The sequence below is a fragment of the Sceloporus occidentalis genome, unplaced genomic scaffold (assembly GCF_023333645.1).
Source record: "Sceloporus occidentalis isolate IW3139 unplaced genomic scaffold, rSceOcc1.0.p SCAF_1, whole genome shotgun sequence".
Taxonomy (NCBI): domain Eukaryota; kingdom Metazoa; phylum Chordata; class Lepidosauria; order Squamata; family Phrynosomatidae; genus Sceloporus; species Sceloporus occidentalis.
In genome coordinates, this window is record NW_028316981.1 from 315,431,632 (window position 1) to 315,456,310 (window position 24,679).

Genomic DNA, 24,679 nt, shown 5'->3' on the forward strand with positions numbered 1-24,679 from the left:
TATCATGATCTTTGTAAAAACCCGAGGAGCTGATGAGAGGCCAAATGGAAGGGCCTTGTATTGGTAATGGTTGTGGTGGTAGGAGAATCTCAGAAATCGGCGGTGGAGAGGGTGAACAGGAACATGAAGGTAGGCTTGAGTTAAATCTAGGGAACAAAGAAAGTCGTGAGGTCTGATGGCCTCTAGGATGGTCTTTAGAGTTTCCATACGGAAACGACGTTTTCTGACAAATTTGTTGACCGATTTTAGGTCCAGTACAGCCCTCCATGACCCGTCCTTTTTTGGCACAATGAACAAAATAGAGTAGCAACCTTTGTACATTTCTGAAGATGGAACTTGTTCTATCGCTCCAATTTGTAGTAGGTGATCTATGGCTTGTAACATCAACTTGTGTTTTTTGTGACGTTGAGACATCGGTGATGGAACAAAGTGGTCGTGAGGAAGGTTGTAAAAGTCTATCAGATAACCATGTCTCAGTGTGGTGAGAACCCATTTGTCTGCAGTTGAGGCTTCCCAAATGTGGGCGAAGTGTAGAAGTCTGCCGCCCACTAGGTGTGGCGGCCAGTCATTCTCTGGGGGAATTACGGTTTTGTTTGGAGATAGATGGCCCCTGTTGTTGGTTGGAAGAGTTGTTAGGCCTTCCGAATCCTCGGGAGTGGTATTGTTGTCGACCATATGGCTTTCGGTCAGACCACTGATTTTTGTTGGACCTAGGGTCTCTGGAACGAAAGGAAGATTGATTGTTTTTGTATGAGCGAAAGGAACCCTGTCCCTGGCGAAAGGATCGCTTTTCATCTCTTTTGGGTAGTGAAGGTAAGGCTTTTTTCTTGTCCTTGGTTTCTATGAGGACGGGTTCAAGTGCGTCTCCAAATAGTTTTTGTCCGCTGAAGGGGGCCATGGTGAGGTTTTGTTTGGACTTGGCATCAACCGTCCAATTTTTTAGCCAAATCTGTCTCCTTACTGGGACAGATGCTGCTTGAGCCCTGGCACTTAGTTGCATGATGTCAAGAGAAGCATCAGAAGAAAAAGCCAACACCTTGAGAAGTTTATTGATGCCCTGGCGTAATTTAATGTTGCCCTTAGGTACTTCTTGGATAAGGTCTCTAGCCCAAGTAAAAGCGGCCCTGGAGAGAATGGAGACTGTAGATGCAGCCCTGATGGCTGTGGAGGAGGCGTCAAATGATTTTCTTAAGGCCGAATCGGCTCTTTTGTCTTCGTGGTTTTTAAGGGCATCATCTCCATCTTTGCAGTAGACCGCGGACGTGGTCAAAGCTGCAACGGGAGCATCAACCAAGGGGACTTGGAGCTTTGACATGACCGATTGGGGAAGGTTATAAAATTTTTTGAATGATTGAGGATTTGGTCTGGCTGTGGCTGGCTTAGACCACTCTTCCCTAATAACCTTCATAAAATCTGAAGTAAAGGGGACCTCGATAGAAGGGGGCCCAGGTTGTGGGAAGGAGTCGCCCTTTCCCTGGGGAAGGTCTGTGTCTTGAGTTTGAGGGATGGTAGCATTTATAGGCAATTCAAGAGTTTTTATTGCTTTTTTCAACAGGATTTGAAAGTCCTCTTGGGGGAAAAGTCTGCTGGAGGAGGGTGTGGGATCTTCTCCATCATCATCATCAACAGATAATTCATCAAGGGTGAGTAAGCCCTCTTCACTGTGAGATAATTTGTTTGAAAGGTCCTCTGCATCATCCTCATCATCAGCAGAATGCAGAATAATGGAGGCTTTGGGCCTTTTTGATTTGTGCTGTTGGCCAGTAGGTGGCGCTGGTCGCTTAGTTTTTGTCTTAGCAGCAGCTGCAGAGGAGCCCGGGATACTTTTCCCGCCCTTTTTGGGAGGCTTGAGGGCAGTTTTTCTGGGGGTGAATTTTCCCCTTTCAGAGGGAGGGATGGAATCCAGGGAGGAGCGGGCAACTGGAGAGGAGGAAGAGGAAGACCTTGTCCTGGTTGGGGCTCTCTGGGCAGAGGCAGGGATGCACTGGGTTGGAGCTGGCTGAGAGGTAGGGAGGGAAGGCTGTCTCCGGTGGTCTGAAATGGTGGCAGTCATCCCCAGAGAGAGGGGAAGGGCTGCAGGACAGGGCTGTTGGCCAGATAAAGCTGCAGCTTGGAAGGAGATGAGGGAAGCAATTATGGAGGAGAGCTCCGGTGGCAATGCTTGCAGCGGGGGGGCCAGTTGGGTGGGGGTAGTACTCACACCCTGTCTTGAGTCCTCCAATGTGGCCTGGGTCCGGTCCTTTTGCTGGAGGGTGCAGTGGGGCCCCTGTAGGTTCGGAGACGAGGGTTCTCCCTCCTCCGACCTGGCCCTGGCAGTCCTAGCAGCAGGCTCTTTGTCTTCATAGGGGCTGAGAGAGTGACTGGGTTGCTCTCTAGCCAAGTTCAGGGAATCACAGGACATGCCTGGGCTGTCCTCCTGATCCCCAGCCCCTGACATCGTTGTTGGTCCCCTGGCAGTCCAAAGAGACAGGAGAGGGGACAGATAGGAGGCAGAGGCAAAAGGAACAGGAGAGAAATAAAGTTGTTGTTTTTGTTGTTGAAAGAAATAGAGGAGGAAAAGCAGCAGAGCTGATCTGAAAGCGTCTGACCAGAGCAGAGGCAGAAACGAAACTGAAACTTGCTTTGGGGGTTAGTCCTATCCTGTGGACACGCCTCTAAAGTTTTGTCTACTTCCTGCCTGACCTAGAGCGAGCCACAGGGTCTAACCCATACATCAAGGATGCCTTCTCTCCATCGCTGGAAAATGAATCCTCTTTAAGACTTTTAAGAACATGCTGCAAAAATCATCACTTTTTTGGGCACTTCCAATCTATTTCAATTTCTATGATAAGATACTGCACAAAATCATTCACCCACGAAGGCCAAAGACTCAACAGGAAGGGTGCCAAATTGTGTTCTTTTCCATTGCTAGAATCAAACACAATCAAGTTGCACAGGTGGTGCTGAACGCATAATTTGGAGAGAAGCACCTTATCACTTGGCCCTAAAGAAGCATCCACCTTAACTTTCAACAGCTCAAACAGGGTTTCTCTTCCAGTTACAAAATGTTAACAGTTGTGTGTCCAATTCAACATGCAAATCCAGCACTATCATTTCCAATCATTTCCCAATGCCTTCTTAAAAACATTGTCCACAAAGTGTGTTGTCCAATCTTTCCAAGGGCACACCCATCCACCAGGAATGAAATTATGCTGGCATAGCTGAGGAAAATTGGCTGGTTTACACAGAATGACAGCAAGTCAGTTGGTATCTTTGGCTGAAGGTAAATATCTCAGATAGCAGCAGCAGTCACCTTGGCTGGAGCACCCGGCTTACGCATCCAAATCCTTTGGCAAAGCTGAATTCATAGGTGGGTTCCGGGTCCAACATGCCAGCTGCCTTCTCTTTTTTCTGCACCTGCAATGGCCTGGACAAGAGGAGGTCCAAGACAGAGAGCTCCTCCTTGTATTCTCTTGGCTCAACAACATTGGGAACTAAAGAACCAGAAAATATTTTATTCTTAGCCTTCAGAATATGTCCTTCAGATGACTCACTTTTAAATCACATTGGGTTTTAAACTGTTAGGCACTACTGTGTCCTGCCTAAACACTGCCTCTCCCAATGCCAATCATTTGGTGCCAGTGACATTTTTTAAGCTAAAGAAAGGTTTTAAAACATGTTAACAATCTCAATTCTTCACATTCTAACAACACATAAAAAACAGAATACAAGCATATTAAGCAGACGTGTTTTCAGGACTGCAGGAAGAACCAGATAACTAGCTAATCTTCAAGAAGGATATCTGATGTGGAGAACCAGCAATTTTCTTCCACAATGTGCTAGGGATCAGCACCATATTTGTGCCCATTGTCTACAACTATTTCTCTCTTTCTTAGAAATTTGTCAGGAACCAGCAGCCAATGGCTTGTGAAGCAGCACTGGTTCATGGAGCAGCACTTTTAGCAGTACAGTTTTACACATCATGGGGAATCCTTCTGACACTTGCACCACACATTTTCAGTAACTCAAAACATGGGTAGCAAACCTGCACTGGCTGTATTTCTTTAGGGTAATCTGTCAAGTAACTACACCTCTTCTGTCTTTCTACCAGACCATTTTCTCCTCCTTCCTATTCAGTACAGAAAAGGGAAAAATTGCTCCCAACAGCAGTATGATCATTTGCAGGAACCTCCCACCATTACCATCAACACTGCTGACAATTTCAGCCCTTCGCCAACTTTCCAGAGATCTAATCACTTAAAGAGAAAGCCTGCCCTACTTCACCCATCCCATCTATCTTGACTTTTCTCCTTCCATTCTATTCTTCCTCTAGGTTTTCCACACCTACATGAAATTAGAATGAAAGTCACATAAAGTCTGAACGAAGGCTGCATATTGTCCATCCCAGTTTTAAAGTAGGAGTCAGATTTGCCAGAGGGGTGTACTTCATCTTTTTAGCAACTATTTTCTTGGATAATATGTAAATTTGGAAAGAGAATGGAATGCACTTAATGTTTTGCTCCCAAACAGCTTGTTCTGCACCTCCTGCAGAAACTTCAAGCCATTAAAAAACTAAGTCATTTGGCTTGTAGCCCACAGAGTGAAATCTTTCATGTTTGACTTGAAGAAGTTACTATCAAAAAGGCAGAAGAGTAATCTGCAAGGAAAGCAATAACCATTATTTTATGGTACTTGAACACTGTATTGCCAAAAGCAAGATTAATAGCATTGGTACAAAAAATTTAAAACTCCCTCAACCCTTAGAAACATGGGCTGGGAGGACCAGATTCTCCACATTTTCTTATTAGTAGGTCTTAACATAGTACACTGGTATCATTTCTTTTTCCACAACTGTCATCATTTGATACTAAAACAGAAGAAAGCAGATGGAGAGTCACCACCATCTGTGTTAGTTGAGTAGAAGTTCTACCTCTAAGATGAAGTCAGCAGATGGTTATTTGTTATGGGACTGAAAAGGGAGACACCATATACACCATATCTGACCTCAGAATAATATCCGGGGGGGGGGAGGGGGGGACCCTAAACGTAATAGGTGTGTTGTAGGGTTGTAGTAGAAATGGAGGGAAGTAGTAGTACCACTTTAATCTGCTTTGAGCACACCTCACCTGGAATACTGTGTCCACTTTTGGGCACCAGCATTCAAGGTTACTGACAAGCTGGGGCATGTCCAGAGCATGGAGACCAAGATGACCAAATGTCTGGAAATCAAGCCTTAAGATGAAAAATCAGGGAGTTCAATATGTTTAGCTTGGAGAAGATAAGACTGAGAGGGGACATGACAGCCGGCTTTAAATAACTAAAGATATGTCATGTAGAAGATGAAGTGAACTTATTTTCTGCTGCTTCAGAGACTAGAATGAGACTCAATGGATTCAAATTAAAAGAAGAGATTTCGCTTAAACATTAGGAAAACCTTTACTGCATGAACTGTTTGACAGTGGAACAGACTGCGTTGGAAGATAGTAGGCTGCCTTTATTTGGGGGTCTTTAGCCAGAGGTTGGATGGACATCTCGCAGGAGTGCTTTTATTGCATATTCCCACATGGCAGAGGACTGGATTAGGTGGCTCTTTAGTCCCTTTCCAACATTAAGATTCTATGATTTCAACAGATGTAATTTCTCATTTCAGTAGCAGGTGGTAGCTTCCGTTTCAGTAAGGTTGAAATCCATCCAAGTTAAAGTTTAAATCCAGAAAGAGCTGTCCGATGTGCTGAATCTATTTCAGAGAGAGGGTTAGGTTCTTTTAAAGCTTGGACTAAAATCCAGTGGGGATTCACCACCCCACTGACAAGGAAGACACCAGCTGCGTCCGTTCACCTCTGACTGACATGCTGGACTAGCTGAAATTCTTTCTTTGGCGAAGAAGTACAGGAGTGTACTGCTCTCCACTGCAACTGAATAAACTTGCAGGGGCGGGGGGGGGGGGGGATGGATGCACACAATATGCTTTAAACTGCATCCCATCCTACAGGCTAAGATTAAAAATGAGCCCCGGGCCTGAGAAGCTGAAAGGCAATGCAAAACCTCAGATAATTCATGCCACACTTCTCTTTCAGCTTCTGGCTCCTCTTTAGTTATTCAAGACCAACTCTGACAGGCAAGTCATTTGATTCCTTGAATGCTCTTGGGCTTAGGTTCTTGCCTCAACTCACCCAGGGCTCCAGACCATGAAAGAGCCACTTTCCCTTACTTTCTCACTTCTGAGAATCTGCTGACCTCTGCATGAAGCAACCTACTTTATACCTTTCCAAAATTCACGTGAAAGGAAAATAATTCTCTTCTATAGAGACTTTCCTCCATGGGGAGAGGAGGCTGCAAGTTGTTTTCTCCTTCGAGGATGTTAGGTGTTGAAACATTTAAGAGCCTCAGCTAAGGTCAGGACTTAGGTTTTTACTTGTCAAAGCTATTTGGAGTGACTCATACTATATCTTAAAAATGCCAAGAGAGAATGTTTTTTTTTTTAATTTTCTTTGCAGTTTGGGGAGGGATCGGGGAAGGCAAAGCATCTCTGATTTGTATATTAAAGCACAAACATCTGTCCTACTGATGATATTCTAGGGAAGCACATTAGCATAAAATTTAACGATGTCAAATAAGTGGATGTGAAATAGGGACTGCGTAAAGCCACTATTTCCAAGCTTGACAGAAACATCACTGTTTAGAAATGCAAATGAAACCATTATGTTCAATAATTATATGAAAATATGAACAGTTCAGCATGTTTTCCAGCCCTGATGGCAGTTAATGGGATGTACGCTTATGTAAATAACTACTATTAAAGCTAATGCTGAAAAAAACTAATAAATTCACACTAAAGCAACTGATTTAGTACGCTTTTAAAGCCCAGCAGTGCTCACTTATTAGGAAGGAGTGCATTCTTATGTTTAGAACTCATCACTGTTACAAGTCACTGCAACTCCATCAATTACCCGGCATTAATGAAAATGGGACACATACAAAAAAAATTATTGCCTCTCAGCAGTTTTCCTTAAAGACAAAATATAGAGGTATTACCGCCATGGGGCCTCGAGGAGAACTTATCAGCAACATAATCTTTATTGCTACAACTGCACTTCCTACATTTTAACCCAGGGGTATTTCTCGTATCCTGAATAAAAAAAGAAAACCACATTTCTTTGCAACTTAAAATACACCTGCATTGGAAGGGGAAGCTTTGAAAACATAGAGCCTCATCCCAATACAAACTAAACTTTAGAAAAGAACCAGCCAACCAGTGAGGTAACTTGAAATTCTTGGCATTGGGTGTCAAACCTCTTACAGCTGACTTGTGTTTAGCTGGTCATCTGCTCCATTTGCTTTACAGCCATTTCCAAGGCATGGCTTTGGGAAGCCCCAATTCACAAACTGCTATACAGAAAAGGTCTCCAAAGATATATCTGAAAGACTGTATCTCCTTATACAAACCTGCCAGAATCTGAAGATGTGCAGGTGGGGGCTTTCTCTCAGTCCCACCACCATCACAGGCTCTCTTGGTGAGGACATGAGAGGCAGAACCTTCTCAATGGTTGCTCCTACGCTCTGGAATTCAATTTATACATGAGGTTGACTTACAGTCAGGTATACACACTACTCTGTCAGGGGTATATGCATACAACCAATCTCACATTTTCTAGTAGTATTTGCAATATTAATAATAATAATTTCTGCCTTTTCCTCAGATCAGGACTCAGCGCTGTTTACATCATAAAAAGTAATTATCCCTCTTGAAAATGGACTGTAACAAGCTTAAGACAGTAACTTTGAAAAGCAGCCAGAAGTTCACTGTTGTTATTGCAATGTCAGTTTCCAGCAAAAGGCAACACCTAGTTTTGATCACAGAACAGAAATTCACATCTCGCAACAGCAAAATTCACTTAATCAAATCCTATATGCAAGAGATGCTCAGGCAGTCCCTGGGGGAAAGAGATGCAATACATTTCTGCACTGTAAGTTAGGAATCACACTCTTTGGCTTTCTTGGAGAAAATATCTCTGTCAGCCTTACACTTCGATATTTGGGAGGCACAACCCCCTGCCCCAATTCCTGCTTCATGTTAAACCAAGCCTGAGTAACTGGAACAGGCCTGGGGGCCACTTTCATGCCCAGGGATTCTCTCCCTCCACCATCCTCCCAAAAAGTGGCAGAAATTCACTCCTGTGTCAAAAATTGGTATTTCATGATGCCAAAAAATATAGGGAGCCCTCCCACTTATTTAGAAGGTAATCTGTGGCACCCAGAGGATTACAGACTCAGTAATTCGCCCTCTTATTTTGGTCAGGAAAAAAGGTGGTCTGGTGATCCTGGAGAAGTCAAGGGCCACAAAAATATCTTGACATGGGCAAACATGGCTTTGCCCACTCCATGCTAAACTAAGCCCTGTTTATACCACCTTCTTTCATTCTTCAATCTGAGGGGCCATTCAGACTACCTTTTGTACCGAATTGTAAAACGGATTACAAGTCGGAAGTTCCCATTGGCACCAGTTTAAACACATCAGAATTAGGGTTTCGCACAACCGATCCGGAGCAAATCCCCTTTAGAGTGTTTTTCTGAAAGCGAATTATTTTCCGTGTCTTTTAGGGAAACCCGTTTCTTCCCTGCTGCTGGCAAATATGAACTTGGCCCCGGTCATGATCGGGTGAAGTTCAGGGGAGGGATTTAGGTCAGAGGGAAGGCAGAACATGCCTCCCTCTCGCAGGCAGCTTTCTCTCTCTCTTTTTGTAATTTTATTTTTGAAAAATTATGCAAATGCTTGTGCTACAGGTTGATATATATTGAGAGAATGTGTCTGCTTGTGCTACATTTCCCGTTCGTTTGCTTGCTGCCGGCATGGCAGGTCACTTTGAAAGTGGCATTTTTAAAAATTATTTTTGTGTGTGTGTGACAGAATATGCGAATGTTACAATGTGAATGTTACAAATGTTTCCCTTTCAGTTTGGCAAATTGATACAATGTGTGAATGTTTGTACTACATATGTGTATGTAAGGAGAAATGGCATTCTGGGGTGGCAATCGGAAGGAAAACAAAGAAAGAGGATGAAGAGATGGCATTCAGGTGGCCTCCCCTGCAAGCCACATTTGTTGTTATTATCATTATTGTTGTTGTTGTTGTTGTTGTTGTTGTGACAGATTATGCGAATGCTTTGGGCTGGAAGGAAAGGGAAGAGGCTGGCATCCCGGGGAGAGGCAAGGACTTTGGGGTGGCACTGGGCTTGAAGTGAAGGAAAGGAAAGAGGTTCCAAAGAGGAGGAAATACTGGGCTGGAAGCGAAGGGGAAGCTAGAGGCTGGCATTCAGAGGGAAGACTGTGGAAACCCATGACTTTGGGAGAGTCACACTGTCTCAGCCTCAGGGGAAAGGCAATGGCAAATCTCCTCGGAACCAATCTTGACAAAAAAAAACAACAGGATGGGGTCGTTTTAGGGTTGCCATAGTCTGTAATGACCCAAATACATACACACACCTGGAGGTTTTTAAATTTGACAAGTTGACAGACTATGCGCACACTGCTGCCAATTTATTTTAAAAGGGAGGGCACCCAGTCAGTTGGCCAATGGCTGTAGGATATGTCACCTTTGACAAAAGCGGAGGTGAATTTGATTGACAACAAAGGGGGCTCCATTTTAAAGCGGTACTACAAATGTGAACTTCAGAGAGGCAAATTGCCCCGATCGAGGTAACGGGCAGTGGGCACTTGTAATTGGGCTGATTCGGCATGGGGGCAACCGGATCTACCCAGTTCTGTCCAGAGCAAATGGGCTAGTGAGAATGGGGCCTGAGATTCTTGCAAGGCTGCAATATAGTTAACCTGCAGTTTAGAGCAGCTCCTCTTTTTCCTTGGTCAAAGCAGATCCGTTTACTCTAATTACTCTGTTCTTTGGTGTTGCTGCTGGTAAATTTGGGAGTTTATTCAGTAAAGGCATGTCCCAATATAAAAACTATCCCAAGGCCCATTTAGGGTTAGTGTACTTCCCAAGGCAAAATTGGTGCAGGCATTACTTGAATCGCAAAGAAAAGACTTTAGGATACAGACTTCCAACAAAATGGGACAATTATTGTGTCATCACCTTTGATTTTAATCTTAGCTACAGTTTTTTAAAGACATCCATAGGTCAAACTTTCTTTTGAAACATAACATATCATTCCCAGCTTGAAATCAATGCTTGGTAGGTTTTAGATGGCCAACATACAAGAATGTGCTTTGAATTTAGCTTATCCACTGGTGATCTGGGACTCAAGTATCTGCCAGATTGTGCAATTTTGCCCTCTTTGTTCTAACATCAGAAAAGCCTAGCGATTTAAAAAAAAAAGTTAGGCAGGGAGGGGGGAATTACTTACACCACAACTGACTTACTCCTTTTGGGGCCAGAGTTGACAAGTGGAGTTTTACTTCAGACAGTGACCAGAGTTAAAACATGAGCATAGTAAGAAGATAAATATACAATTGCAGCAGCATGGGTGCATAGATGCATTATATAGAACAGTGCAATCTCAAGAATCACAAAAACATAAGTATATATATATATATATATATATATATATATATATATATCAATCAGGTAATTTAATATTCCATCCTTTATTGAGATGTACGCAGAGAAGTAAAATCACTACAAATCTTGAAGCCATAGGGGTAAAAGGATTTTGTGGTTGTATTTTCCACACACAAAATAGGAATTTTCAGCAAAATTGAAAAATGTAGTCTTGGTGCGCTTTATGAACTGAAAGTCAATCTGTTACTTTAGGAACATAAAATTCTTTATAGGCAACTTGGCTTGGCATAAATCTAGCACATTTGATATATTAATTGTACAGTTTATTTAAAATATAATTACAATTTGAACTTACTTTTTAAAAATGCTTATTACAAACAGAGTGTTAAGTTTGTTATGGGTTTTTCGGGCTATGTGGCCATGTTCTAGAAGAGTTTATTCCTGACACTCACCAGCATCTGTGGCTAGCATCTTGATGCTAGCAAACATCAGGAATAAATAAAGATATTTTTTAATAACAAAAAAGTGCAAGCAGCTGTAGGAAAGCAGAAAGATTATTAAACAACACTATCTGTGCCCTATAAGTTTCATGAACTAGGGAGGGTGACTGCATAATTGAAGCCGGAGAGATCCCTCCAACTGGCCTTTTCCCCTAGAGTTTGAGGTGATGCTTTCAGGTTTTATTGCCATTATTGAGAGAGGTGCTCAGTTGAAAAAATGTACAGATAGAGAAAGCGAGGGCAGGAAAAGGTTTCCTCAGTTATTTTATCCATGTTCATCAACTGACCCAAGCAGAAAACCCAGATTAAAAACAAAGCTGGGAGTGAATAAGGAGAGAGTTTGATACCTTTTGGTCAGCAGTCCCTGTCAAGAACTGAACTCATTTTTCCTTGCTGACTGGATTCCAGCTCCAGGCTAACAGTTTAAATGGTAACACACACAGAAGCACAAGGAAAGACATGATAGATAAGATATATGAGGCTTGGGACTAGGGGAGAGAATGACCCTACACATTTAAAAGGTAGTTTGGGGAAAAGCTATCAAAAGCCATAGAATAAATCACAGGTTAAAAGTAAAGAGGAAATTTCATGAGTTCAGCAATCTACACAAAAGCCTGGCAGTGAAATCCTATCAATTTCCTCTGGAGTTAAGCCCCACTGATTTAAAGGGGGCTTAGTCCCCAATCAACAAGTATGCATACTGGTGCAACCCAAGCTATAACTGCATCGCCTCATATTGACAAATGTATATCAAATGGTTGTACTGTATTCTCTCAGTGAGACTGGACTCCATGGTTGGATAGTCATAAAAAATGTTGGGCTACCACTTTTTTCACTTATTCATTTCTTGTTTATAGCATCCACAAGAAGAGTATCTGCTGGAGTTTGGTGAAAGAGGAAAACCTATCTACTGTAAGTCTCCAAACAAGGCACGCTTTCATTTGGTAATATGTTGTTGATTCAATATTGGGATTCCACCATTTCCCCACTCATCAAGATGACTTTTCCTCCTCTCCCCTGCAATCTTCCAGTCCCTCTTTGAGGTTCTGCACTTTGGGGAAAGTTTCAGATTTGGCTGGATGTTGGACGTGAAGAGTGAATGACATTTTTAAGATTAAGAAAGAACAAAAAAAATTGAAAACACAATAAAAAATTGAATTATAAAAGTTTGCACTTAATTAAGCCTTATTAAAATTAATGCAATAGATGCATGGCTCATTTCTACCGGACTTAAACCTCCTCAGCTTATTTTTCTTTTTTGGACTGTGTCCAGCACATTTGTAGAGGACAGCTGAGGTCAGGACATCGCTACAACCTCAGGAAAGCACAAAGGGCCTGACAAGAAGCCAGAGAAAAACCAAAAGGGTGGCGTGAGCTAATTTGTTCCCCAATGCATGGTTACAATAGTTGTGATGAATGGTTTGCAAAAAGAGAGGTGGGGGGAGAGACCAGTTGCTTTCACCAAATAAATCCTTTTCTCAAAAAGGAGGACAGGGATAAAAAACTGTTCTGTCATCTGAATTGCTGAAACTATTTTACAAGTGAAGGCCATTTTAAGGTTAAAAACAGTAAGACAAATTTGCTGCTGATTAATAATAAAGCCATTCATTTTATTCTTCAAATCTAAAGTAATTACAAGGCAGAGTATGGCAAATGGATTTAGCTGAAGCCATTATTACGTCAGGAAAATCCTTTAAAGGAGAACAGTAATTTAAAAGACTACACTGAATAATGAACTCTCCTGAACAACAATTATTATGAGATTGATTTATTGAAAGTGCATTTAATCATGCAAGAAATGTTTAAAACTTTGCAAAATAGTTCAGGAAGGCAGCAACGCCAATCGCAGGGCTGTCCCAACATGCTCATTACTGCCAAGGAGGCAGGAGAGACAGGGGAATTCATTTCGGTAGAAGCAATAAAGTATATCAATTTCTCTGAATCCACATTTCTAGTCAATTTGCTACAGTGCAGTCTCCAGCAATTAATGATCTCATTTACCACCCGTCCTCCATTTAGGAGACCTCAATCTTGGCCTCCTCTTGGGTCCAAGTGTCAGCAAGCAGACTATAATTCAGACACACAACCTGGAGGACCAGACTCACCACAATGTGGAGACCACAGTGAAATTCTACTTGTGGAATTTCCATATACCACTTCACATGGTGACAGCCACTCCCAAACTGGATTGGAAGAGTTTGCTCCATGTATTCATTCCTAACTGAGCTCTAGACTACTTCCCACACTGATGAAGAAAATATTGTATTCATAAGAATCTCCACTAAATATTTTTTTGCAATTATTATTAGTATTATCATTATTACCCACCTCTCCCCATGGATCGAGGCAGGGAACAACAAATCAACAATTAACAACATTGGTTAAACCACACTAACTGAAATATGCAAGCGTTTCAAAGAACTAGTAAAACATACACATTTTTTTAAAAATCTACATTTAAAATTCATCATCTTAATTCATAGTTTTAAATTATCTGGATATGCCTGACAGAAAATACTGGTGCTGTTTTAAATTCAGAGAGTACAGTGGACCCTTGTTATACGCTGGGGTTTGGTTCCAAGATCCCCCGTGTATATCTGTGTATGCTCAAGTCCCATTAAATATAATGACATAGCAAAATGGTGTCCCTTATAAAAAATGGAAAATCAAGGTAAATTTATACTTTTCTGGAACATTTTCAAACCGTGTATGCTTAAATCCGTGTATAAAAATCTGTGTATAAGAAGAGCCGACTGTATATTCAGCTGTCGAATCTCTCCCAACAGGCCATTCCAGTCTAGGGGCAGCTGATGAAAAAGTCCTCTGGCTGACATTTGCCAACCTAGTCCTGGCTGACTGGAGTAAATGTCCTCCAGAGAATCTGAGCATACAGGGCAAATATATGGGAGGAGGCAGTCCTGTAGGTAACATAGACCCAAACTATGTAGAGCTGTAAAGGTAATAAATAACACTTTGTACCTTGTCCAGAATCTAATTGTCAGTGGTGTAAGGGAGCACAGCAAGCAACATTCAACAGAGAGCAACTACTCCTGAAAAACAAAGCTAGGTTATCATTCATGTGTTCATTCTCTTCCCTGCTTCCCTGTTTTGTAACCATTTGGTGTGGCTATTCCTTTCATTTGCATTTTTCTTTTGCCACCAGCGTTCTAAATGGGTCTGTGCAAGTCACATCATTTAAAACAGAAGAAAGTAAGTGACAAGTAAGGCAAAGAGCTAGCAGTGAAAACCAAGCCAAACCAAAATGCTTAAGAAGCACATAATTGCAAAAGGAAATGGTGAACTAAATGCCAAGGCCACTAAGCATCCAAATGTATACAAACCATGAATAGATACAAGGTATGGATATAACATTAGACACAAACAATGCAAGGCATATCCAAGATGTTTGAGTTCCTAACATTGTTGATGACCATACCTTTGTACCTATCCATGTTTCGTATACATTTCAATGATTTCCTTTCTATAATTATCTTTTTTGCAATTGCTATGATTCATGTTGTGTATTTTTGCAGTCATGTACTTCTTACGTATTTTGCTTTGGGCAGCATCTACCTACAACTGGCATGATCAAAGCTAAGGTTTCTAGGACTTGCAATCCAACATCACCTGGAAGCCCCAAGCACTAGCTTTCCCCAGCCAAGTACAGTAGATGATTGGTACTTGCTGTCATGGTGGAGGAGAGGGGGAAAGCAAAGAAGAACACAGGGGAAGAATTTAGAGTAAAAGTTCAGGAAGATAACCAAAGAGTTATAGAATCACCACCAAACACACATGGACATATGGATCCATCCCTTGGAATCACAGAGTCAAGAACTACCCCCTCCAACATGCTCTGAATCCATCTTGGACTCAGTACAGTGAGACGGCAAACACAGACAGCCCCATGCCAGAAGGGCTGGCAGGTTAGAAAACATTTAAATTTCTCCCTGTTGGCAGCAATCAAACAAGAAAAGGAAACACTTTTTGAAAATGTGGATCTGGGCAGCTCTCATGGCCAAGCCAATAGAGCTAATAGGGGCCAGAGCCTTTACTTAGTTATGAAAGTCTGCTGCATTGCATGACAGTACAGTCTGTGCTAGATTGCCATGCCCCTCTCTGCTGGCAAGGCTTTGAGGCTTAATCCCACAGAGCCAGTGTTAAGGGCAAAGGGTCATCCTTTAAGTGTGCCCCATTAATCCCAGCTTCTGCAAAGGACCAGCAACCGAATTCGCCTTTGTTCTCAAAAGCATCCAATTTTTCAAGAGACCAGCTAAACCAAGTGAATTAAGACCAAAAGTATCTTCAAAAGCATTTCTGGCCTTTGATAAATTTAAACACTTAGCATTATTTTAATGTCAAGTCTTCCTTGATGTTAGTTTAGGAGTTCATAAAATTTTCACGGCACGTGTTATTTACTCAATACCCCTTTGACTGTGTCTTCTACATTTAACAAGTTCCTAAATACATATATTATTTAGCTGATGCCACATTACAGGGGAGCCTATAAATAATCAGAGACTTTTTAATAAGCCATGTTTTCACCCATTAGACCATAATGGCTTCTTGGAAATCTTTACTAGTCACAAACCAAAATGCTCACCACAGACACCATCGTCACGGACTTTGAAAGGGGGTGGATTTGGAAATGGGTTCTTTTCTCTGCTTCACCTATGTGCCTCTTTACAAAAGAGGTCAGCTACTTCATGAACATGAAATATAATACATATATCTTGAGATACAGACTAAATGACTGAATCCGTTTTCAAGCAGAAATATGAAGACGTACCAAGATGGGCAGGAGAAATTACAGAGAACAAACTTCCTCTCACTTTCTCCCAGTAACTTTTTGGGTTATTATTATTAGACAACTTTATTTATATAGCGCTGTAGATTTATGTTTATTTTGGGTTAGTTCAGATTCGGGAGGGGGGGGGGCTTTTTGGCAAAGACAGTGCAAAAGTGGGATGGTGAAATATTGTATTTTAAGAATGAGCAATAAAATGTTTAAGGTAAGATGTTTGTATATGACCTCTAAGCACACTTGTGACTCAATGATGAAAAAGGACAGTTCAGCTGTGGCTGAAGCAAAAGCATCTGAGGAAGTAAACTTGAGTCTACAAAAGACCATGCTGCCAACTTCTTTCTTTCAGTTAGTTTCAAAGGTGCTACAGAATCTCTCTACATACTGATTCTGCAGACAAACACAGCTATATTTTTGAATTCTACCACTATGGAAAGCATCAAATTTAGCCAAAGGGAGTGGAAATCCATCAACCTCTTCAAGAAACCTGCCCAGGCAAAACCATCTGAGGAAGTAGACTGAAGTTTACAAAAGTTCACGCTGCCAATATCTTTCTCAAAGGTGCTACAAGATCTCTCTACATATCTGCACCCAAGGTGAGCAAAGTGCAGCCTATGGACCAAACACAGCCCCAGGGCAAGAAAATTCAAATAAATGGCCCCCAAATGCTCTCTAGGGGCATATTTACCATGGGGGGGGGGGGGGGTTGGACAATTTTAGGCCCAGGAGAGTTCTTCTAAAACAGAAATGACAAAGAAATGAGTTCTGGTAACTTCCTGTTGGTACAGAAGACCTCTCCTGGACCTATAATGGCCGGGGGAGGGCAAAAACGTAATAGAGGGTTCATGGGGGCATTTGGAAGCAAAAATAATTTCTTGCATATGAGGTGAGGTGGGGTTACAGGCCTCCAAGGTCTCCTGGGGGATTAAAGTAGCCCCCAGCTTCCTACAGTTCCCCACTCCTAAGCTGCAGGTATTTGGTCCAGGAAAGCAATCTGAGATTCTTGCAAGATATTTGCCGTCCCACCCCGATCATAAAATGGTGCCAAGACGATTACGTGACACAGTCTATAATGCCTCTTCCCTTTTGCTTGTTTCAAATTTCTTCACCTTCTGCTGCATATGAAAGAAAACGACTCTGTGTTTGAGAATGTCCTTGTTGTGTGCCTTCAAATAATTTCACTTCATAGCAACCCACAGATGAAGTAGGTCATGGGTTTTTTCTTGGCAAGATTTCTTCAGAGGGGGTTTGCCTTTGCCTTCCTCTGAGGCTGAAAGAGTGTGGCCTTTGCCAAGGTCACCCTCTGGGTTTCCATGGCTGAGCAGGGATTCAAACCCTGGCCTCCCATTGCACATGCTGGATCTCTCAGAATATTCACACCAAATAAAGAAATAAACTTGTATGGGGAAAGGGTAGAAAAGCATTACCAATCAATTCCAACATTTTGGTTTTGGCAATCTATGAAAATGATGAAAATGATGGAGGAGGAGAAAGCAGGGATGGAAAGGCTCAAGAAATAGACTGATTAGGAGAAATTTCATAAGGTAAACTTAGAATTCCACGAGTCTTCAGTTTCTCCATCTTTCTCAGCTCTTTTTCTGAAAATAAGTGCTTTTGTTGACTAAATCCAAAATGGCACTGGTGCTACAGGGTCAGCATTGACTGTACGCTCTTTCCTTTCCCCTCACAGCTTCAAGGGTGCCAAAACATCATCTCTGAGACAAACAGCTATTCACTGTCATCCAGCACTGGAAATACTGTTGGAAACTTTTTTAAAAGGCATTCTGGAGTCCAACAGTAGATCCTGCCCAATGTCCACTTGACATCATGGGGTAGAATACACCCCCGGTTAATCATAACTGTGTTTCAGTATCAATCATTTCATCCTTTTTCAGCTTTAGAATCTGGATTTAGAGTTCAGTTACTTGTACCTCCATTTCTAAGAGCATTTTAAAATAATTTTAGTGATAAATTTGTAACTATTGCCTGCAGAGACTACATTTTTAAATTTAACATACCTCAAGATAATAATACAAGGGACATCCCAACATTTTTTTATGTTCCTAAAGTAATAGGATAGTTTTAAATCAATAAAGAGTAATTTAGAAGTAAGTACTGCCTTTTTTTCCATTTTATCCTATTTTATACCCTTTTTCTCAGCAAGAGAAACTATTCCTCTCCCCCCACCATGGTTTTAACTTTCCAGAAATTTTACATCTTTATTCGGTCCTGTACAATACATTCCTTTTTCATAATCATAGAATCGTAGAGTTGGAAGAGACCAGAAGGGCCATCCAGTCCAACCCCCTGCCATGCAGGAAATCCAAATCAAGGCATCCCTGACAGATGGCCATCCAGCCTCTGTTTAAAGACCTCCAAGGAAGGAGACTCTATTACCCTCCAAGGAAGTGCATTCCACTGTCGAACAGCCCTTACTGTCAGGAAGTTCCTCCTAATGTTCAGGTGGAATCTCTTTTCCTGTAGCTTGCATCCATTGTTCCGGGTTCTGTTCTCTGGAGCAGAAGAAAACAAGCTTATTCCCTCCTCAATATGACATCCCTTCAAATATTTAAACAGGGCTATCATATCACCTCTTAACCTTCTTTTATCCAGGCTAAACATCCCCAGCTCCCTAAGTCGTTCCTCATAGGGCATGGTTTCCAGACCCTTCACCATTTTTGTCGCCCTCCTTTGGATGACACCTTAGCCCTGTGCAGCCCTGTGCATGGTTGTATGAAGAACTATAGAATGCATTCATTTTCTTTTCCTACAGTGATATTCAGTGTCATCTGGCAAATAATACTCATCTTTTCTGTCCCTAGAATTGTGACTCCTTTGCCAACCCAAGGCATTCTGATATCTAAATCAGAACAGTGTTCTAAAGATCTTAACAATGCTAACTGAAAATATTCCTAGGATTTGTCATGCTTCGTAGCCTAGCCAAGCAAGATTCTGAATCAGGTGTATTTTACTCTTTGTTGAAATAGAAGCCTATTAGGTACCAGCAGTTACTGCTAACTGGGCACTAATCCTCTACCAAAACTATCAGTCATGCAACTCCCTGGCCAAATGAGAGATGAAAAGATGACAGTACAGTTTCAGAACATTAACATTCAGTCAGGCCAAGCACCACACGCCAGCTCAAGGTAATAGTTACCGTTGGTGAGTTTCTCAGCTCTGGAAAACCTATTGGACCTTTTTGCAAAAACATATTCACATTTACTTCTACATGAAGGAAAGCTCAATTTCTCTTTTAGTGAAAGCTGTGACTCTCAAAAGAGTCTAACAAATTCTACAGCCTGCATGAAAGCAGTCTGAGAAGCAGAGAAATTTTTCAGACCAGTACAGCCTGATAGTAAAGAAAACTACACTTAACTCCTACGTCTCCCATTCCTACCTTAGACCATTACAAAATGATCAAACGCAAGCCGGGCGAGGACCACAACAAAGGCAAAGCCCCCTTTAAGCAGACTGCCTTCCCAAGCATTCACTCACCTATGAAATATTACATGCAATCCTGATGTACATAACCAATTCAGTGTTTTATACGTGCCAATGTTTCACAGTCCCTCACAAGGACAGAGTCCAGTCTGCTTGTGGGGGGGGGGGGTAATTAAGAGTGGGAAAAAAGTTCTTTGTTCATGAATTGAGACTGCTGCTCAATTCTCTTCACTGTTAATGCCTGATTTTTTAAAATGTGGTTGCTTTATAAGTCAGTTTTATAAGTCAGTGCAAATCACTTTGATGCAATGGCAGTAAGTTTTATACAATAAATGAACATCCAGCAAAAGGGAGATGCAATGATGGTCACAGTACAGACCCAGCATGCACCAACGTGAATTTCCTATCTCTTCTAACATCAGTCTGCTCCTGTCCTTCAATGGGACAAAAGGACATTCTAGGTTTCATCAATCCACACAAAGAATCCACAGCGGAAGCACGTAACTCTCTTACTCATCAGAGGCATTTCAAAGCTTCCCTAAAGGAACAGGTTTAAATTTTCATGTCCTCTATGCTGAAAGCTGTTCATTTGGTCCATTATCTGCACAAGGGAAGGGACAAGACTGGGTCAACACAGCTCCTATTAAGGCTAAGATGACGAAAATTACTTAGATGTGGGACAACAAAGTAGAGCCATTACAAGTCATGAGTTCCTTTATTCATGTTGGCTGTCTTCATTAAATCTGAGTCTGCTTCATTTAGCCTCCTCATCTATGCCCACAACCTTCTCTGACATGGCTGGGAAAAAAGTGGTAGTTATTCTCCCAGTCACAAAATGGCCTCTGAAGTAGCTCTTTACTTACCTTTCATTTCTTTTCAAGGAAAAAAATCTATCTATCCTCCAATAAAGACTCAGTTGTTATTCAGTGTATCACAAAGAATATCCAAAAACATTATGTGCCCTAATTGTAGAGTATATCAGAAACACGCTGTGCTCCAATTATACAGCAGAATGGGAGCATGCTAACTTTTTGAACACAAGAGGTCTCTGCCTAACCCACAGGGTTCTCTTTTGTCCCAGGAACGAATCCCAACAGACAACCATACAATGTAGTCTAAACAACCAGTTCTTTGCATCTCTAGTCTAATGATGACTCTTCTCAACCATACATATTTCCAGATGGTGCTCCCTTATAGCAGGCAGGCATTGAGATTTCAAATGAGCCCTACAGTCAAAAAAGCAGAAACTTGCCCTTTAAAAATATAAACTTGGCATCAGTTCACAACTGTCCATCATTTGCCTACATAAGCAGTCTCAACATTCCCAGATAGACCACTCTATTAACCTTGTAGACCATGTTATCCAAGCAATCAACGATAAGGTGACTACAACTGCAGACCATTAAAATCAACAAAAAAAAACCACTGCTGGCTAATTCTGAAGTGGCCTAGAACTCACATTACATCTGTCCCTGCAAATATTTGATATGAATTTGTTGTTGCTATGCATCTTCGTCAGTTACAACTTATGGTGAACCTATTCTAGGGCTTTCTCGGAAAGATTTACCAGTATTCAGAAGAGGTTTGCCACCATTTTCTTCATCCTAGGGTGAGAGTGTCCCTTCCCCAAGGTCACCCAGTGCATCTGCATAGTAGAACAGGGATTTGGGCCCTGGTCTTCTGGAGTCTGGGTACAACACTCAAAGCACTATCCCATCCCAAACTGTGTGTCATCTGATATGACTGCCACCTCCAAATATCTGAAATGCTGTCATGTGAAAAATGGAATGAACTTGTTTTCTGCTGCTCCGGGGGTCTGAACTAATGGACTCAAATTACAAGAAAAGATATTCTGATTTAACAGTAGGAAGACGTCCTGATGGTAAGAGGTGTGTGTCAGCAGTCAGGCTATTTTGGACAGGGATGGACATTCTTCTGTTGGAAATTTTAAAAGGAGGTGGAATGGCAACCTCTCAGGAATCCTTCAGCTATAGGTTTTCTGCACTAAGGAGAGGTCGGATGAAATAACCTCTGGGGTATGATCCAAAACCAGTATTCTATGAAAGGAGCATGGGGACTGCATGGACAAGCAAAGAAATGCATTGTAGAAACCAGTCCCATTCAGAACACAAATGTGAGGGCTTCACAGAAGTGTCAGGAAGTGAGAGGTTAAATAGTACTCCCTATATACATATTGTTTTGAGTATGTCCTGGACAAAAGTCTTGCCATATTCCAAGAGAACACCAAGATTCACCCTCCCCTTCTTTACATAACATCAAGCATTTGTATTCCAGTTTGATAAGTCATTTATACAGTTTCTTAGCCACTGCACAGACTTCAAGAGATCTGAAATTAACTGATCGGAGGTAAGTGAAGGATTTTGAATCATTCATGTATGATGGATAAGTGTGCACGTAGTTAAAATTATATTGTTTTAAATTATGTCCTTGTTTTATGTTTCAACTTTTTATAGAGTTTTATGTAGTGTAAAATCGCATGTATTAACCTTCTGCCATCTTTCCCAGACTTCCTCCTGAAAGAAATATTTATGCTCGAATAGTTTCTCGCCAATAAAGGTAAAAACAAAAACCCAAAGGGATATATTTCCTACTCGATAGCTCAGTAGCACTCATTAGCATTAATGGAAGTTACGCATGCAGAAACGCACCAGAGGAGAAAGAATCCCCATGGTAGAGTGTGTATCCCACTTCACATCCATAAGCTTATGTAAAACTTGAAAACCTAGAACAGTGTATTACTAAAGGAAGTGGCAAGTGCCAAAGCAGCAAGTACACCCAAAGTTTCAAACCCTGCTCTTCAAGAATGTGGAAGCACAGACGCCCATGCCCAAACTCTTTCTCAGAGTATTCTTATGATGTTGCAATAGGACCCTCAGTGATACACAGCAGCCTTTTCCTGCTTCAAAGAACTTTAATGTTTCCCTCCTTCCCTAATGGAGTCATTAAAAAAAATGGGTGATAACAGCATACATGAGCCATTTTCAACTCAAGTGCTAAATGCTAGAAGAGACTACTGCCTTACAAACAAACTGGTGGTGCCATTTGGCAATGCTCAGTTAGCCACTGTTCTATTCTGATTCTGTGATTGAGTCATTGGCCATTCCGTTAAATCGATCAATTAGTCTTTTCGGCTCTTGTTAAGAAACAAACTTCAATTTACAGACATCATTAAGACATTCTTATGTTCTGAAGACAGTCAGTGTCTCTTCCAGTTGGAAAGTTGCATCTATACTCATTTCAGTCCAGCTACCCACATCTGACTTTCTTGAGGCCACTGACTGCTGTTGATCCCTAGCAGTTCTACTCCAAATCATTCAGGATTTTAGGGTCTTAGCAGCTCATAAGCTAAACATGAATCAACAGTGTGATTTGCCAACCAAAACAGCCAATGCAATTCTCAGCTACAGCAGCAGGAGTACAGTGTCCAGATCAAGAGAAATAATAGTACAGTGGGACCTCTGTATCTGCAGACTTGCTATCCGTGGCTTTAAGCATCCCCGGACAGTAAGCCCCATTGTCCCCAATAGCAGCACGTGCACATGGCTGCACTAGTGGCCATGAACATGTCGTGCAACCCTTAGGGACAACAAGACTTGAGGATCCGCATTTTTTCTTATCCACGGGAGAGTCCAGAACAGATCTCTCACAGATACAAAGGTCCAACTGTACCACACTATTCAGCCTCAGTCAAATCTCACCTGGAATACTGTAGCCAGTTTTGGGCACCAAAACTGGAAGGTATGCAGAGTTGGGCAACTAAGATGGTCAAAGGTCAAGAACCAAAGTCCGAGGAAAAATTTAGGGAGCTGGGTTTGTTTATCTGGGAGAAGGTTGAGAAGTGATATGACAGCCATCTTTAAATATATGAGGAAATGTCATGTAGAAGATGAAACATGCTTGTTTTCTGCTGTTCCAGAGATCAGAACTCAAACCAATGGATTCAAATTACAAGACAAAAAGGTTCCACCTAAACATTTGGAAGAATTTCCTGATGGTAAGAGCTGTTGAGTAGTCAGACTGACTCTGAGAACAGTGGATTCTCCTCCATCTTTGTGGTGTTTAAACAGGGGCTGGGGGGCAATCTCTCAGGAGCAGTTTAGTTGTGTACTCCTACATGACAGGGGGCTGAACTAGATAAACTGTGAGGTCCTGCCCAATTTTATAATTCAGATGAAGTTCTCTAACTACTGTGCAAGGCCGAGGAGAAATGCTTACTGCCTATAGTACCTAAAGGATATCCCATTCTTTCAATGAGACTTTTCACATGGCTGGTTCTCTTCTACCTACTCAATGATCACTCACACATACCAAAAAAGGAGAGGTATGTCATGCCAAAGACACTAGATAATATCTAATGCACCATTTTTCAGAGGCAAGCACAGTACCAGGTCCAAGCACTCCACAGACCCTGAAAGATCCAAATATATACTGCCAGAAAAAGGTAGACTAGCCACTCATTACCAGGCTGCAGAAACCATCTGTGAAACTCCTGGAACAAGATTAAGCAAGAAATGTTGAAGCGAAGCATCCATATTTTACTAATGCACAAATTCCTGTTCCATTGTTTTTAAGTTGACAAATATCTATTTCACAGCAAAGCAACATCCCGGGAACAGCTGGGTGGCAGTTTCAAGCTCAAATGAGCCAGAAGCGCATGCTGGCAAGTCACCTCTGATTGCTTCTGAATGGCAGCACATGGAGATTTATGCCCAGCCATAAATTAGGACAATTATTTCTCTGGTTTGCTTTCTATTCCACACCGCAAACTCTTGTGCTTTCCTCTTTTCCCCCTCCCCTTTCTTTTTATTAATAAAAAGGATATCTTCCCTTTCTTTGATAATGAGTTCATTCTGTTCTTCAAGTTGTCTGATCTTCTTCTCAAACAACTCCTGTTCCGCTTTCAGCCGCTCTTCTGTCACCTCTTTTTCCTCGCTCACCCTGAAAGGATGAAAGAACACATGCGCGATCAGACAAATAAGATGCATGAACATGGGGGGAAAAAGAAGTCTTCTGATCAGGTCCAGCCGTAGGCACCAGGGCAATCTCATCCTCACCCAATCGCACAGAAAGGCACCAGGAGCGTAGAGAGTTCTTGCTGATCATTTACAAAGCCTTTTTCATCTGCAAGCGACTGACATCCCCCCCCCACACACACACACACACGTTGCTTCTTTCTGTATTCGTTTGCACTCGCTGCAATCTGAAATGGGTCACTGTTGTTCCTGTGTGGCCAATAGGAGAGACTAAGACTGCAGAGTATTGACTTGCCTGAACCCAAATGAGAAGCTACCTGGTATAGACAGAATTCAAACCCAGCTCACCAAGCTAAAAATCCAGGGACAGAGCATCCTCCCCACAGGGGCAGGGCTGAGGAGTAGTAGTGATTTGAGGATTGTTCCTTGTCCTACTTTGGAGTAAGATATT

The 24,679-nt window shown here is 41.8% G+C and overlaps 1 protein-coding gene across 3 annotated transcripts in view; it reads right to left on the reverse strand.

Moving 5' to 3' along the window:
* Positions 1–24,679, reverse strand: part of KIAA1328 (KIAA1328 ortholog) — a 313,917-nt gene that overhangs the window by 251,436 nt on the left and 37,802 nt on the right. For all 3 annotated transcript variants that reach the window (XM_089497994.1, XM_089497995.1, XM_089497996.1), the window contains one exon: positions 24,078–24,193. In XM_089497994.1, coding sequence (XP_089354120.1) covers positions 24,078–24,193 — 116 coding nt within the window. The remainder of the gene's footprint in view (positions 1–24,077; positions 24,194–24,679) is intronic.